This window comes from Hemitrygon akajei, unplaced genomic scaffold (assembly GCF_048418815.1).
Source record: "Hemitrygon akajei unplaced genomic scaffold, sHemAka1.3 Scf000054, whole genome shotgun sequence".
NCBI lineage: Eukaryota > Metazoa > Chordata > Chondrichthyes > Myliobatiformes > Dasyatidae > Hemitrygon > Hemitrygon akajei.
Window position 1 is genome coordinate 6,457,854 of NW_027331940.1, and position 15,624 is coordinate 6,473,477.

Below are 15,624 nucleotides of genomic sequence, written 5' to 3' on the forward strand. Positions count from 1 at the left end.
CTGGCTGAAAATGAACATAGTTATGGATAGCACCGAATAGTGGCAAAGAATACAGCGGGATGAACTGTAAATCAATTGCAGATGTGGGCAGAGAAATGGAGATGGAGTTTAATCCAGGCAAATGTGAAGTGTTGTACCTCGGTAGGACAAATGTAAAGAGACAGCACAGTGTTAAGTGCAAGACACTTAACAGGTGTTAATGAGCAGAAAGACGGTGGGATTCAAATTCAAAGCTCCTTGAAATTGGCTATGCAGGTTGATTAAGTGGTTAAGAAGGTATATGGCATGCTTGACTTTATTACTTGAGCCAGCTGTAATGCACCTGATAAAACTCTAGTTCGGCCACATCTGGAGTATTGCGTGCCGTTCCTGTTGCCTCACTCTAGGAAGGATGTTGAGAATTTGGAGAGAGTGCAGAAGAGGTTTACCAGGACATTGACCGGATTAGAGGGCATGTGATTAGACAAACTTGAGTGGTTTTCTCTGAAGCGGTGAAGTGAAATTTGATAGGGTTTATAAGATTATGAGAGGCTTATAGAATAGGCAGTATTACGTACCCCGTAACTGGGCGTCTTACCAGCAAAGATAGAAGTATCCATTGGAGTCTGGTACTATTTTCAAAACAGTGTTTATCAGTAAAATATACAAATAAATATCAACAATGCAAATATACAGATAATACACGTTAGCAATACTAAACCTAAAAGTGTGGGTATAATAATAATCAAAAAAAACAAGCTCTATCGTTGTCTAGGGGATAATGAATTATCATGGGAAAGTATAAAGTTCAGTTCTGTTCATGTAGGCTGAGGTAGTTGTTGGACGATGTGTTGTAGTAGATACCAGATCACATTTTATAATGATCCCATGCAAAGGTACAGCTTCTGTCCCTTTTCCTATATCTCTTAATACCACCTCTCCAGTTTCAGGACCAAAATCTAGCACCTTACTTAGGATCAATGACTGATCAGCCCCAGTATCTCTCCAGATTCTCACTGGAACTGGGGTCTCTTCTTCTTTCACAGACACCGTCCCTTCTGAAATAATTTTCTCACGCCCGTCTCGTACTCTATCTACCTTTGCCTTCCTCGTCGATTTGCTGATCGACTCAATACACCCTGTAGGGACTGCCGTTTTCCCTTTTCCTGTCTCCTTCTTCGGAACAAAGCACTTAGATGCAATATGACCAACCTTTCCACAATAATAGCAGGTCAAACCAGAAATCTTCCTGCCAGACTGCTTGTCCTCCTTCTTACCTTTACCACTAGCTCCCGGCCTATTCTCTGCCTTAGCCGGTGGACTTTCTTTACCGTCCCTACTGCCTTTCTGTTAACTCTTATTTGAGGAAATCTTTGTCTTGTGGGTTAGGGCATATTCATCTGCGAACCTGGCAAATTCTGATATAGACTTATTCGTCTTCTCGTTCAGATACATCCTGATATTATCTGAAACACAACCTTTAAATTCCTCAGTCAGAATTAACTCTCTGAAACGATGGAAATCCTGCAGCGCACCAGCGATCCAAGAGCACACCCTTCTCATAGACAAACTCTGCATACGTCTGATTCCACTGTTCCTTTAAATCTCTGAACTTCTGTCTATACGCTTCAGGTACCAACTCGTAGGCCCGAAGGATAGCCTGCTTTACTTCCTCATAATCCTCAGACTCCCCCTCGGACAACGCCGCATATGCCCGTTGAGCCTTCCCTTTTAATGCACTTTGTAACAACGCCACCCACTGATCTCTGGGCCACTTCTGATTCACTGCCACCTTTTCAATATGCAAGAAGTAACTATCAACATCTGTCTCCTTGAACGGAGGTACTAACCTAAACTCTCTACTAACATTAATCTCCTCTCTTGAGCCTTCCCTTCGGTCTTTTCCCTGTTGCTGTAACCTCTCCATGTCCAGCGCATGCTGCCTATCTCTCTCCTTTTCCCTTCCCTCCATCTCCCTTTCAGCCTCTCCTTCTCCCTTTGTGCCTCCCAGGCAGCTCTTTCCCGCTCCCTTTGCGCCTCTAACTCCTTTAGCAGGATCTCATTCTCCCTTTTCTTCTGTTCCGCATCCAACCTTAATTTTTCCAACTCTAACTGAACCACCCCAACAACTGGTTTCTTTTCAGGGATAAGTTCCAATACCCCCGGCGTGATCACGTCCTCGGATATATAATACAGGGCTATGGCCCTCTGTATCTCCTACTTTTTCATTGACGACTTCACCTCTGGGAGATTTAAACATTTCACAATATTCACCAAGTCCGTCTTTTTGGCACTCTCTAGCGCCTTCAAAGTCGAGTTTTCTATAAATTCATCTATATCCATCTTTGTTGGTTTCCCATCTGGTTACCCACGCAACCAGAACAAATAATGGACTTAAAGCCCGATTCACTGGCCCCACAATTTGGTATCAAATCTCGAGACGAGGCCCCAATTTGTTACGTACCCGTAACTGGGTGTCTTACCAGCAAAGATAGAAGTATCCGTTGGAGTCTGGTACTATTATCAAAACAGTGTTTATTAGTAAAATATACAAATCAATATCAACAATGCAAATATACAGATAATACACGTTAGCAATACTAAACCTAAAAGTGTGGGTATAATAATAATCAATAATAAACAAGCTCTATCGATGTCCGGGGATAATGAATTGTCATATGTGAATATAAAGTTCAGTTCAGTTCATACGTACTGAGGTAGTTGTTGGTCGATGTGTTGTAATTGTTGGAGAGAGAGAGAGTGAGCAAACAGTGACAGCCAGTCAAACCTTCCTTTACAATCTTGATCAGTCGAAGTGTTGTTGTGGCCATTCAGGTATGACCCCTCTGTCCTTTAGCTAGACCGTTCTTCTATGGTGGATTCGTCACCCAGGCAAGGGTGGACACACACACAAGGCCCCACCGGCCTCGCTATAAACACTATGAGTTAAAATTGACCGATCCTTCATTCGGTCTCCGATGCCCCACACTTTCTCGTGGGTTCCAACACTTAAGCAGCGCTCACTAGTGTGTCTCTTGGTGCGTCTGAGGGGTGTCTCCCCAGACCTCTCTTTTATCCCTACTCACTGGGTCTCAGGTGTCAATCAGTTTTGAATGGCTTAGCCCATCAAACCAGCCCACTCCGGCTGTCCACTGGGGAATTTTAATGAACAGAATAGTACCAAGTAAACAGCCCTCTCCGGAGCCATAAGTTTTACAGGAGTCATAATATGGTGGAACAACAAGTCTCTTCCTCCCTGGGTTATCTCTCCCTTATCTGAAGCAAATATTCCAGTCCAAGAAAGTTTTAGTTCCATCTCTTTTCATCATCAAGATGGCGGCGCGACGACGCAGGGCGCAGCGGCCACTCCAGTAAGGAATATCCGTTATCTGTAAGTAGGGGCCGTGCACAATCCTGATTTGATTGAGACGGATGTGTGAAGCACGGAGGAACATCTGGCGAAACTTCTGACATGCCTGTGCTGCTGACGCTGCTACTGAGCGATCGGAGAGATCTCCAGAGAGGAAGGCCCCGAATCCTCGGCTTTGCCTGTTGCTTGGTGGCCGGAGCCGGGGTTGAAGCACTCGGCAGAGATGGTGCTCGGTGTCGGAGGGCTGGTCGGAGGCACGAAGTTGTCGGAAGTTTTCGGACGGACTCACAGTTGGCTGTGCTCGGGTGCTTCCAGAGGCTGCATCGGGAAGTTTTGCCACGTTGGAGGTTTCTTCCTTCTGCCATCTGCGTGAGATGATGGGCTATCTGGGACTTTGAGACTTTTTTTTTACCGTGCCCATGGTCTGCTCTTATCAAATTATGGTATTGCTTTGCACTGTTGTAACTGTATGTTATAATTATGTGTTTTTTTTGGTCAGTTAGTCTTGGTCTGTCTTGTGTTTATGTGATATCATACTGGAGGAACATTGAATTTCCCCTTGGGGATGAATAAAGTATCTATCTATCTATCTATCTATCTATCTTTCTCTCTCATTAGCAGCCTGGCAAGAGTAACGGTTTGTAATTCTCCCAAGGGAGGGGGACATGGGCAACCCTGCACCCTTCTGCCCATCAGAGCTGTTCATCCTTCGTAACAATAGTAACTTAAACAAGATAAACAGAAGTTAACAGTATTATGTGTATATATGTGTGTAAATGAAACTCCGAAACTATTGAGCTCGGGGGAAACAAGGCTTGGAGTCTTGAGGTGGTAAAGTATGAATGTTCAGTTCTACCACAGAATAGGTGATGAGAGAGAGATTTGTAATCCAGGGTAAATGTCAAGAGAAGGCAATTATGTCGAATTCCACAGGTTCCATGGTCGTAAAACAAGAGAACAGTCACTGTAGATTTTATCTGTCATCTTTCCAAATTCACATACTAATTATCACCCAAAGTGACTTGTCACAAGGGGTATCGTCTTCAGATGAATTACCACACCACACCCAGGCAAGGGTTGACACATCAGTGGTCTTCACAGGATACCCCAAATCAGATCCACTCCTATAGCTCAAACAAGGTAACAACCACACATTTGATGTATGCTGAATTGATAATTAACCCACCCTTCTGGGCATAGGAGAATTCCAAACAGAGACCCTTGGCCACTAGTTCCCTGGTTTCGATCCTTCCATCTTTCCTCCTTCGTCTACGTCTGACTCTGAGTGTCTGTGTCCTCAGTTAAAACTAAACAAACTGCGAGCGATGTAAACAAGCTGCAAGTCAGACTGATTCACCTTCTTAATCTCTATCTCTCCCTCTCTCTCGAAATAACAGTCCACAGCAAACAAAACCTAGGGATTCATAACAACGGCCACTCCCCATTGTGAAATGACTGGTATGCCAGTAGTTGAGATGACAGAGTGAATCCTTACCCACATTCTCAGCAGGTGAACGGCTTCTCCCCAGTGTGAACTTGCTGATGTCTCTGTAGTGTGGAAGAGCGAATGTATCTCTTCCCACATTCTGAGCAAGTGAACAGCTTCTTCCCAGTGTGAATTTGTTGATGACTCCGTAGGTCAGATGACCGAGTGAATCTCTCCCCACAGACTGAGCAGGTGAATAGCTTCTCCCCAGTGTGAACTCGCTGATGACTCTGTAGGTTGGATGGATCAGTGAATCCCTTCCCACAGACTGAGCAGGTGAATGGCTTCTCCCCAGTGTGAACTCGCTGATGACTCTGCAGGTTGGATGGATCAGTGAATCTCTTCCCACATTCTGAACAGGTGAACGGCCTCTCCCCAGTGTGAATTCGCTGATGACTCTGTAGGTTGGATGGATCAGTGAATCTCTTCCCACAGACTGAGCAGGTGAATAGCTTCTCCCCAGTGTGAACTCGCTGATCACTCTGTAGTTGGGATGACTGAGTGAATCCCTTCCCACATTCTGAGCAGATGAATGGCTTCTCCCCAGTGTGAACTCGCTGTTGTCTCTGTAGGGTGGATGAATGAGTGAATCTCTTCCCACAGACTGAGCAGGTGAACGGCCTCTCCCCAGTGTGAACTCGCTGATGACTCTGGAGTTGGGATGACTGAGTGAATCCCTTCCCACATTCTGAGCAGATGAACGGCTACTCCCCAGTGTGAACTCGCTGGTGTCTCTGTAGGGTGGATGAATGAGTGAATCTCTTCCCACAGACTGAGCAGGTGAACGGCTTCTCCCCAGTGTGAACTCGCTGATGACTCTGAAGGTTGGATGAGTGAGTGAATCCCTTCCCACAGACTGAGCAGGTGAATAGCTTCTCCCCAGTGTGAACTCGCTGATGTCTCTGTAGGTTGCATGACAGAGTGAATCTCTTCCCACAGACTGAGCAGGTGAATGGCCTCTCCCCAGTGTGAACTCGCTGATGTCTCTGTAGCTGGGATGACTGAGTAAATCTCTTCCCACATTCTGAACAGGTGAACGGCTTCTCCCCAGTGTGAACTCGCTGATGACTCTGTAGGTTGGATGGATCAGTGAATATCTTCCCACAGACTGAGCAGGTGAATGGCTTCTCCCCAGTGTGAACTCGCTGATGACTTTGTAGTTGGGATGACTGAGTGAATCCCTTCCCACATTCTGAGCAGATGAACGGCTTCTCCCCAGTGTGAACTCGCTGATGTCTCTGTAGGCTGGATAACTGAGCGAATCTGCTCCCACAGTCTGAGCAGCTGAATGGCCTCTCCCCAGTGTGAACTCGCAGATGACTCTGTACTTGGGATAACTCAGAGAATCTCTTCCCACAGACTGAGCAGGTGAACGGCTTCTCCCCAGTGTGAACTCGCTGATGTCTCTGTAGGGTGGATGAATGAGTGAATCTCTTCCCACAGACTGAGCAGGTGAATGGCCTCTCCCCAGTGTGAACTCGCTGATGACTCTGTAGTTGAGATGACTGAGTAAATCTCTTCCCACATTCTGAACAGGTGAACAGCTTCTCCCCAGTGTGAACTCGCTGATGACTCTGCAGGTTGGATGGATCAGTGAATCTCTTTCCACAGACTGAGCAGGTGAATGGCTTCTCCCCAGTGTGAACTCGCTGATGACTCTGTAGTTGGGATGACTGAGTGAATCCCTTCCCACATTCTGAGCAGATGAACGGCTTCTCCCCAGTGTGAACTCGCTTATGTCTCTGTAGGCTGGATAACTGAGTGAATCTCTTCCCACAGACCAAGCAGATGAACGGCTGCTCCTTTGTGCGAACTCGCTGGTGATGCATTAGGTCAGATGACTGAGTGAATCCTTTCCCAGAAATTCAACAGATGATCAGCCTCTGCCCAGTGTGGTGTGAACTGACTGCTGTGTCCACAGGTGGGAAGACCAACTGAATCCTTTCTCACACACAGAACAGGTGAATGGCCTTGCCCAGTGTGAACTTGCTGATGTACCTTCAGTTGAGATGACCGAGTGAATTATTTCCCACTGTCTGAGCAGGTGAAAGGCCTTTCTCCTGTGTAAAATGATGGGTTGCCAATTGGTCAAATGACCGAGTGAATCCTTCGCCACAGTCTGAGCAGGAAGGATGGTCGATAGGATCCCTTGTTCCACTTCTTAAATATCTAGACAGAGACAACAAAACTGGTGTGCCGTGTTTGTGCTTCCTGGAGACAAATTCCTTCTCATTTTTAACCTGTAAAAAGATTTACAAAATCCATCAATGGGTTTAGGACAACATTTCAGATGAGATTACAAGGTTTGATCTGGTATCACACTGATACAGTGAGGTTCAACACAAGTTAGAAGAGATATCATCTCCTGACTGGGCAGAGTGCTGGTTTCTGGAATGACCATCAATTCCCTGATGCTCTTCCTGTCTCTATCAGAAAGGAGCATTTCTGCCATCTCCAATTTGAGCCTTAGTTTGACTCTCTCCATTGGTATTATTCCCCCCTCCTGCTGAACTGCATGGGTGCCTGGCCCCACAGTAACTGAAACAGTCTCACGCAAATAGTCTTTCTTGATGTGCATCTGGGATTTTCTTTTATGTATTATTAACTTAAAGTGCCACAGTTTTAACGCCATATAAAAAATTCCTGCTGAGATGAATGGTTGGTCCGCACAGCTGTTAAAAGGACTTAGAGTGAATTTTTGTATTATTGTCACAGTCATAGAAAATTACAACACAGAAACAGGCACTTTGGGCCATCTAGTCTGTGCTGAACTATTTAATCTGCCCACTCCCATACCCCTACCATCCAGGTACCTACACAAAATGTTGAAATCGAGCTTGCATGCACCGCTTGTGCTGGCTGCTCATTCCACACCCTGATGACTGTCTGTGTGAAGAAGTTGCCCCTCATGTTACCCTTAACATTTTACCTTTCACCCTTAACCCATGGCCTCTGGTTGTAGTTCCACCCAATCTCAGTGGAGAAAGCCAACTTGCATTTACACTATCTACGCCCCTCTATCACAATCAAATCTCCCCTCAATCTTCTACATTCCAAGGAATAAAGTTCATACCAAAGTGCAACAACTCACACTTGTCTGCATTAAATTCCATTTTCCATTTCTCAAACCATTTTGCCAGCTGGTCCAGATCACACTGCAAGTTTAAATGCTTTTTTGGCATTGACTAGATGGGCCAAAGAGCCTGTTTCTTTACTGAACTTCTCCGTGTTTCTATGGCAGAGAAGCTGGCCAAACTTGTTTGGAAGGGAAAGCGTAGGAGTGACAATTGAGCAGCAGTGGCTGGAGTTTCTGGAGCAATTCGGGAGCTGAGTGATTCCACAGAAGTGGAAGCATTAGAAAGACAGGAGGACACAACTGTGGCTAAAATGAGAAGCCAAAGCCAACATAAATGTCAAAGAGAGGGCAAACAAAAGAACAAAAACTATTCGGAAGCTTCGAGAAACCAAAAGAAGACAACAAAAAAAGTCAGCTGAGCTCAGTGCGTGGAATCATGATTTGTAGTCATTAATGGGTCTCGGTAGCACCCAACAGTCTGAGGCATTTAGAGGAACAAAATATACGAGGCTTCAATTTCTCTTCAAAAGCAAGGTTCCCTGGATCGGTTACCTTTCAACTTTCATTTTGGCAGGCACATACAAACTCTGCATCCTCAAAAATTCACTTCTGAAGGCCTCCCACTTACAGGTACTCCTTTGCCAGGAAACAACCTGTCCCAAACCACACTTGTCAGATCCTTTCTGATACCATCAAAATTGACCTTTCTCCAATTTAGAATCTGAACCCATGGTCCAGACCTCTCTTTTTCTATATTTACTTTGAATCTCATGGCATTATGATCACTAATTTCTGTCACCAGCCCTGATCATTTCCTAACAGCTTATTGCACACTTCTACGTTGGGAATTCTAAGTATTGATTAAGGGCACATTTGACAAACTTTACCCCATCTAGTCCTTTTACATTATGGGAGTTCCAGTCAATATATGTAAAGTTAAAATCACTTACTGAATCAACCTTTGTTTATTGACATGGCCTACAACTTTGTTCCTCTAAATCCCTCAGACTGTTGGGTGTAAACAAGCCCCTATAATGGCTACAATATCATAATTCCCTGTCCTGAGCTCATCGGGCTTTCCTAAGATGCTTCTTGCATTGTGATATACACAGCTCAGCACATTCATCGCACCATGCTCAACCATTTGATTGCTGACTCTGTCTGAGGTCTGAACAACATCTGACGTGTCAAGAAAACAAACTCCCCCTCATTGTCACAAAAACAAAGGAGCTGATTGTGGACTGCAGGAGGACTGGAGACGGGCTAACCCCTGTTGACATCAAAGGATTTGGGGCTGAGAGGGTGAACAGCTTTAAGATCCTCGGCATAAACATCACCAAGCATCTCACATGGTCTGTACATACCGGCTGTGTTGTGAAAAGAGCACAGCAGCACCTCTTTCACCTCAGATAGTTGAAGAAGTTGGGAATGGGGCCCGAAATCCTGAGGACTTTCTACAGGGACACAATTGAGAGCATCCTGACTGGTTGCATCACTGCCTGGTATGGGAACTGTACTTCCCTTAATCTCAGGAACTTGCAGAGATTGGTGCGGGACAGCCCAGCGCATCTGTAGATGTGAACTTCCCACTATTCAGGACATTTACAGAGACAGGTGTGGAAAAAGGGGCCAAAAGATATTGGGGACCCAATTCACCACAACCACAAACTGTTCCTACTGCCACCATCCAGGAAACGGTACCACAGCAAAAGGACCAACAGGCTCCGGGACATCATCTTCTACCAGGCCATCAGACTGATTAATTCATGCTGATACAATTGCATATCCATGTTATACTGACTGTTCTATGCACAAACTATTTATTATAAATTACTATAAATTACACATTGCACATTTAGATGGAGATGTAATGTAAAGACTTCTACTCCTCATGTATATGTATGTAAGAAAGTCAATTCAATTCAAATCACCCTCTCCACTATCTGTCCTGTCATTCTGGCTCCCATTCCCCCTGCAAATCATTTTAACCACATCAGCACCCCCCTCCACCACACTTGCTCTCGCAGCTCTTACAACGAGGATATTAGTCCCCTTGCTGTTCTGTTCCCCTAACTAATGAATCCCCTATCAATCCTTTGACTTTCCTCTGCCAGGTAATCCCCCCAATACTTTCTAAAGTGTTCCACCTGTTGTTGTGTGGGATAGCAACAAGAGTACTCTGTGATGGCTATTTAACCTCATTTCTCTTCCTGACTCTCACCCAGTTTCCTGTGTCCTGCACCTTGGGTGTCACTCACCTCTCTTCATGTCATATCTATCACCCCCTCCAACTGCTGGATGATCCGGAATTCATCCATTTACAGTTCCAACTCCTTAAAATGCAGCTGGATACATATCTTGTAGGTGAGGGCATCAACAACACTGGAGGTCTCCCCACCTTCCCACCAATGTCCCCTCTAATTTGTAATGACAAGTGTGCACATAAATCATGTACCGTGTATTTTTTTTTACCCAGTGACAACCATATAACCATATATAACCATATAACAATCACAGCACGGAAACAGGCCATTCCGGCCCTCTTAGTCCGTGCCGAACTCTTAATCTCACCTAGTCCCACCTACCCGCACTCAGCCCATAACCCTCCACTCCTTTCCTGTCCATATACCTATCCAATTTTACCTTAAATGACACAACTGAACTGGCCTCTACTACTTCTACAGGAAGCTCATTCCACACAGCTATCACTCTCTGAGTAAAGAAATACCCCCTCGTGTTTCCCTTAAACTTTTGCCCCCTAACTCTCAAATCATGTCCTCTCGTTTGAATCTCCCCTACTCTCAATGGAAACAGCCTATTCACGTCAACTCAGTCTATCTATCCCTCTCAACATTTTAAATACCTCGATCAAATCCCGTGTGCAAAAACGTGTGCACAGAGAATTTTATATAGAGAGGTATTCATTTTCACAGCTAGCAAATCACTGTCGATAAAAACTTTGATCTCCTCTGGCTTGTATCGAGTTCATCTGCACTCTCACACAACCTATGTAGCAGGCCTATAGCGGGTTATGAAGGATTTTCTCGCCAGAGCTTTTGCACACTGTCCATATGTGACTTGTTTGCTAAATGACGCTTTAAAAAGTCAGATTTTCAAATTTCACTCCACTTCTTCCCATTTGCAAATTCTCCAGCAACTTTTGCATCACCACAATACAGACAGGTAACAGCAGTTTCTGTGTTGTACATAAATATTTCCCTTGAACCCTCTCCAGATGACTGACGGTGATGAACTCGATTATGGCAATGCCAATGAATGTGAAGGGAAGGGTAGTAGTCTGTCCCATTGCAGTCTGGCACATTTGTGATGTGAAAGTTACTTGTTGCCAAGGGCAAAGGTTTTTGATATTACCATGTACCCAGAGAGAATGGGACAAAACATGTTCTCACCTGTAGAAAAGTTCAGAACAGGAGGAGGTAGAACAAACAGCACACACACAAAATACTGGAGGAACTCAGCAGGCCAGGCAGCATCTAAGGAAAAGAGTACTAATGCTGAGTTCCGCCGGCATTTTGTGTGTGTTGCTTGGATTTCCAGCATCTGCAGATTTTCTCTTGTTACTGATTGGAGGTGGAACAAAGCTAATTTTCTCTACTGCTGATGCAAAAGATTTTGTTCCCTTCCTCTGAGTTCCTAATCCTTGCATTTAGACAGCTGGAGCTCAGCTCTGTCTGAGAGATCCATCGGTTTCCATTCCCTCATCAGCCGAAAGCTCCCCGGGGCCCGTGTACAGATCGTGGGTCTGAGAGAGAGGAAAGAGGGCAGGACTGTTCCGGGATTGCTGGCCACCGTGACTGGATTTCACAGGAATCGTCCTGAAGTCGGTGTTTAATATAAAATCGGAGAGAATCGATCTTACTTGCGCCCGACATTTTCAAGGCCTGCAGGGTACTGCGCGCATGCGTGATACTCGGGGACGTCATCAGCCTGACGCCTGCGCATTTCCTCGGTGCTTTAGGGCACTTTAGGCGAAATTTTTAACGCACCGCATTATGGGTAATTAGGGTGCCATTAAACATTTCTGCAAGCACCGGTTCATTGTCCATACCTCATTTTTTTTCGTGTGTATAGAAAAATCAGCAGCTGTTTTAACGCAGAAAGTGGCTCCCATAAACAATATACTCAATACCAACGTGTATCTAATGCCAAAGTAAAATGCAGTTAAAAAACACAGGAGATTCTGCAGTTGTTGGAAATACAGAGACGCACACACACAAAATGCTGGAGGAACTCTGCAGTTCAGGCAGCAACTAAGCAGAGAAGTACACAGTCTAGGCATGCTGAAGGGGCTCGGCCTAAACATTGTCTATTTATTCCTCTTCACATTTTCTGCCTCATCTGTTGATTTCCACTAGTATTTTGCAGAAATTAACCACCTTTTTTTCCGGTCAACCAGTTTCCAAATGTTTCTGATGTTTCTTTTGTAGTCATATCCTGCTGGTCTGATTCCTCCTCCTCCTCGTAAACTCTAGACCCCATCTCTCTCTGGAGCCCCAAAGCCTGACTCAGGCTGGCAACTCTTCGGTTTCTGACTCTGCACCATCGAAGATTCACTCGCTAGTCTGCTGTCAGACTTTAGAGGCGCATTGTGTTACGAGACCGCAGGTTCGTTTACTGTGAGTGTCGCTTTAAGTGCCTGAGTGAGGCGGGGCTGTGACGTCAGACACAAGCGGCGGCAGCCTGAGGGAGCGGGAGCGGGAGAGGGAGAGGGAGACAAGCTGTAGGAACTTCAGCGTGTGACTGCTCTAGGCTGCAACTCTTCCATGCCCGAAAGGTTGGGTTGATCTGATCATCGGCACGCAGTGCACAACGGATGTGTGACTGTCACTTCGTATCATCCATATGTGTGGATTTGCTGGAGTGTCCTGTGGTATCACTTTTGTTGGCCCTTACCTGGAATCCGGGTGTTCTGTGGTAACCACTTGAAGACGATATTCCTCTGACTGTCACCTGGTGATATTTCTAAGAGGATTTCGGAACTAATCGACGGATAAGATCTTCAGCGACTGTTGTTTCGTTTACCCAGCGTGGAATGTGTGTGGAATTCTTCGTAATTGCCTTCTCTCTACATGTTCGTGTGGATTTACAAATCTCTCCTCTCACTCACTTTTTCCGTGGATTACTGAACTTTTCTATTTTACCATCTGAAGACTTTAAGCATTGTTTCCCAAGCTTGATAGTTTGGGAGCTATATATACGCATTACACTGTTAAATTCTGTTTATTTCGTTTAATCTTTTATATTTGGAGCAGATACTAAAGAAGAGAGTGGTTTTAACATCGAAACCAGACTCCGTTAGTGATCTGTTGCTGCTGGTACGTAACAATTGCAACAACCCAGCTGTCTGAGGCACAGTCCTTTAAAATTGGTGAAAATGACCCAACACGTTGAAAAGAGGGGGGAAGAAGGAGTTTAACCAACTTCGTCCAGAGCCCTGAAGAACGTCACAACCACAGTGAGCTCATCGTCTTATTCAGCCCGGAGAAAATCATGCAGGGATTTCATGCAGTTGTATAAGATGATGAGAGGCATTGGTCGTGTGGATAGCCAGAGGCTTTTTCCCAGGGCTGAAACAGCTAACACGAGGGGGAATAGGTTTAAGCTGCTTGGAAGTAGGTACAGAGGAGATATCAGAGCTAAGATTTTTAAAGCAAAGAGTGGTGTTTGTGTGGAATGCACTGCCAGTGATGGTGGTAGAGGCGGATACAATAGGGTCTTTTAAGAGACTCTTAGATAGGTACATGGAGCTTAGGAAAATAGGTGGCTATGCTGTAGGCATTTTCTAAGCATTTTCTAAGCATTTTCTAGAGTAGGTTACATGGTGGGCAACCTGTCATCTCAGGGAGAGTGAGAGGGGAACAGCAAGGGTAGATTTTCATATACTGATATGGAACAGAAATATGGGCAGGGACCAGATGGGCCGAGTGGCCTCCCTAGTTTGCTTCGTGAGTGTGGTAGAGACAGTAAGTACCTGAGACATGGGATTTGATACAGAGCTGATTTATCTTTCACAGATCCACAATATTAAGCACTAGTCCAGTTTAAGGCTAACATCAGCAGAACAGACTCCTCCAATGCTCAGTAACCAGGGTTCAGTCCTGGGTGCGATGAGCAGCCGCAAGAACTGCAGAATCTGACAGTAACAGTCCCTCATGAACCTGCTGCTGCCTTCAGTCGCCGTGATGGTTAATCATTTAACACAGGACTCCGCCTCTCGCTCATGGACATGTAAGACACAGTCGATTTCTGTCCGCCATTAATCTCTCCCTTTTCAGACTTAAACTTTGAAATTTCAACTTTATTCAGTGGGATCTGTAGAGCAACGGTTATAATTATGGCCCCCAGAGAAACAGAGGATTCAGGTGCTGCGTTATTTCCATTGGTGCGAAGCGATGTCAATTACTCATTACACCCAATAGTACAGGCGAAACAGCCGAGAGATCGTCTCCCCCGCTTCCTCGGCGGGATAAACCTCAAAGTAAATGTCCCGCTTTTTGATTTCTTTTCATTTCTTCCCGCTTCTGAAGCGTCCCTGCGGCCGGAGTCTGATGTATCGCTGAGAGGTAGGAGGAGAACACTGGCCGAATCCCCGGGGACGGAGGGAATGAACCCAGCAGGGGAAGGAAGGGGGTGCATTTTATTGGAAAGATGGAGTGGTGGCGAGCAGAGGGATTCACCACATTGGGGGTCAAACCGGCAGTCTATTGACCTACAAGTGGGGCCAATGGTCCGAGCAAAGTGGGGGGCGAATGGACCAGTCCAAGGACTTATTGAATGACAGGACGGTTTGGAGGGGCCGAGTGGTCTTCGTCTGTTCTGGTAATCGGTCTGTTTAAAGACCCTTCCTGGGCCTGTAAGATGTCCCAGTGGGTGTTGTAGGGACCATTACTTGGAACCCAGTTGTTCCCAAACTGTGTCCACTATTTGGCTAAGCGACCAAATACAACATTTCCAAATCAGTTATTAACACAAAATGCATCTTCATAGAAACCGGACAGCACAATTCCGGCACTTCAGCCCACAATGCTGTGCCGAACATGTCCTTAACTTAGAAATTACCTAGGGTTACCCATAGCCCTCTAGTTTTCTAAGCTCCATGTACCTGTCCAGGAGTCTCTTAAAACACCCTATTGGTTCCATCGCCAACACCGCCCCTGGCAGCCCATTCCACACACTCACCACTCTCTGTGTAATAAACACTTTCCCTCTGATGTTAGTCATTTCAGCCCTGGGAAAAAGCCTCTGACTACCCACACGATCAATTCCTCTCATCACCTTATACACCTCTATCAGGTCACCTCTCGTCCTCCATCGCTCCAAAGAGAAAAGGCCGAATTCACTCAACCTATTCTCATAAGGCACGTTCCCCAATCCAGGCAACATCCTTGTAAATCCCCTCTGCACCCTTTCAATGGTTTCCACATCTTTCCTGTATTGAGGCGACCAGAAATGAGCACAGTACTCCAAGTGGACTCTGACCAGGGTCCTATATAGCTGCAACATTACCTCTCCGCTCTTAAACTCAATCGCACGGTTGATGAAAGCCAATGCACCTTATGCCTTTTTAACTACACAGTCAACCTGCGTAACAGCTTTGAGTATCCTATGGACTCGGACCCCAAGATCCCGCGGATCCAATACACTGCCAAGAGTCTTACCATTAATACTATAATCTGCCATCGTATTTGACCT

The 15,624-nt window shown here is 45.5% G+C and overlaps 3 protein-coding genes across 3 annotated transcripts in view; 2 read left to right on the plus strand and 1 right to left on the minus strand.

Annotated features, from left to right (window-relative positions):
• LOC140721392 (uncharacterized) overlaps positions 1–15,624 on the plus strand; it is a 1,266,977-nt gene that overhangs the window by 1,096,385 nt on the left and 154,968 nt on the right. The gene's annotated exons all lie outside the window — the stretch shown is intronic.
• The window catches only part of LOC140721387 (NACHT, LRR and PYD domains-containing protein 12-like), a 469,945-nt gene that overhangs the window by 282,390 nt on the left and 171,931 nt on the right, over positions 1–15,624 (plus strand). The window lies entirely within an intron of this gene.
• The window catches only part of LOC140721389 (uncharacterized), a 39,530-nt gene continuing 28,130 nt past the window's right edge, over positions 4,225–15,624 (minus strand). The window contains 1 exon segment of the mRNA XM_073036235.1: positions 4,225–6,577. Coding sequence (XP_072892336.1) covers positions 4,853–6,577 — 1,725 coding nt within the window. The 3' untranslated portion in view covers positions 4,225–4,852.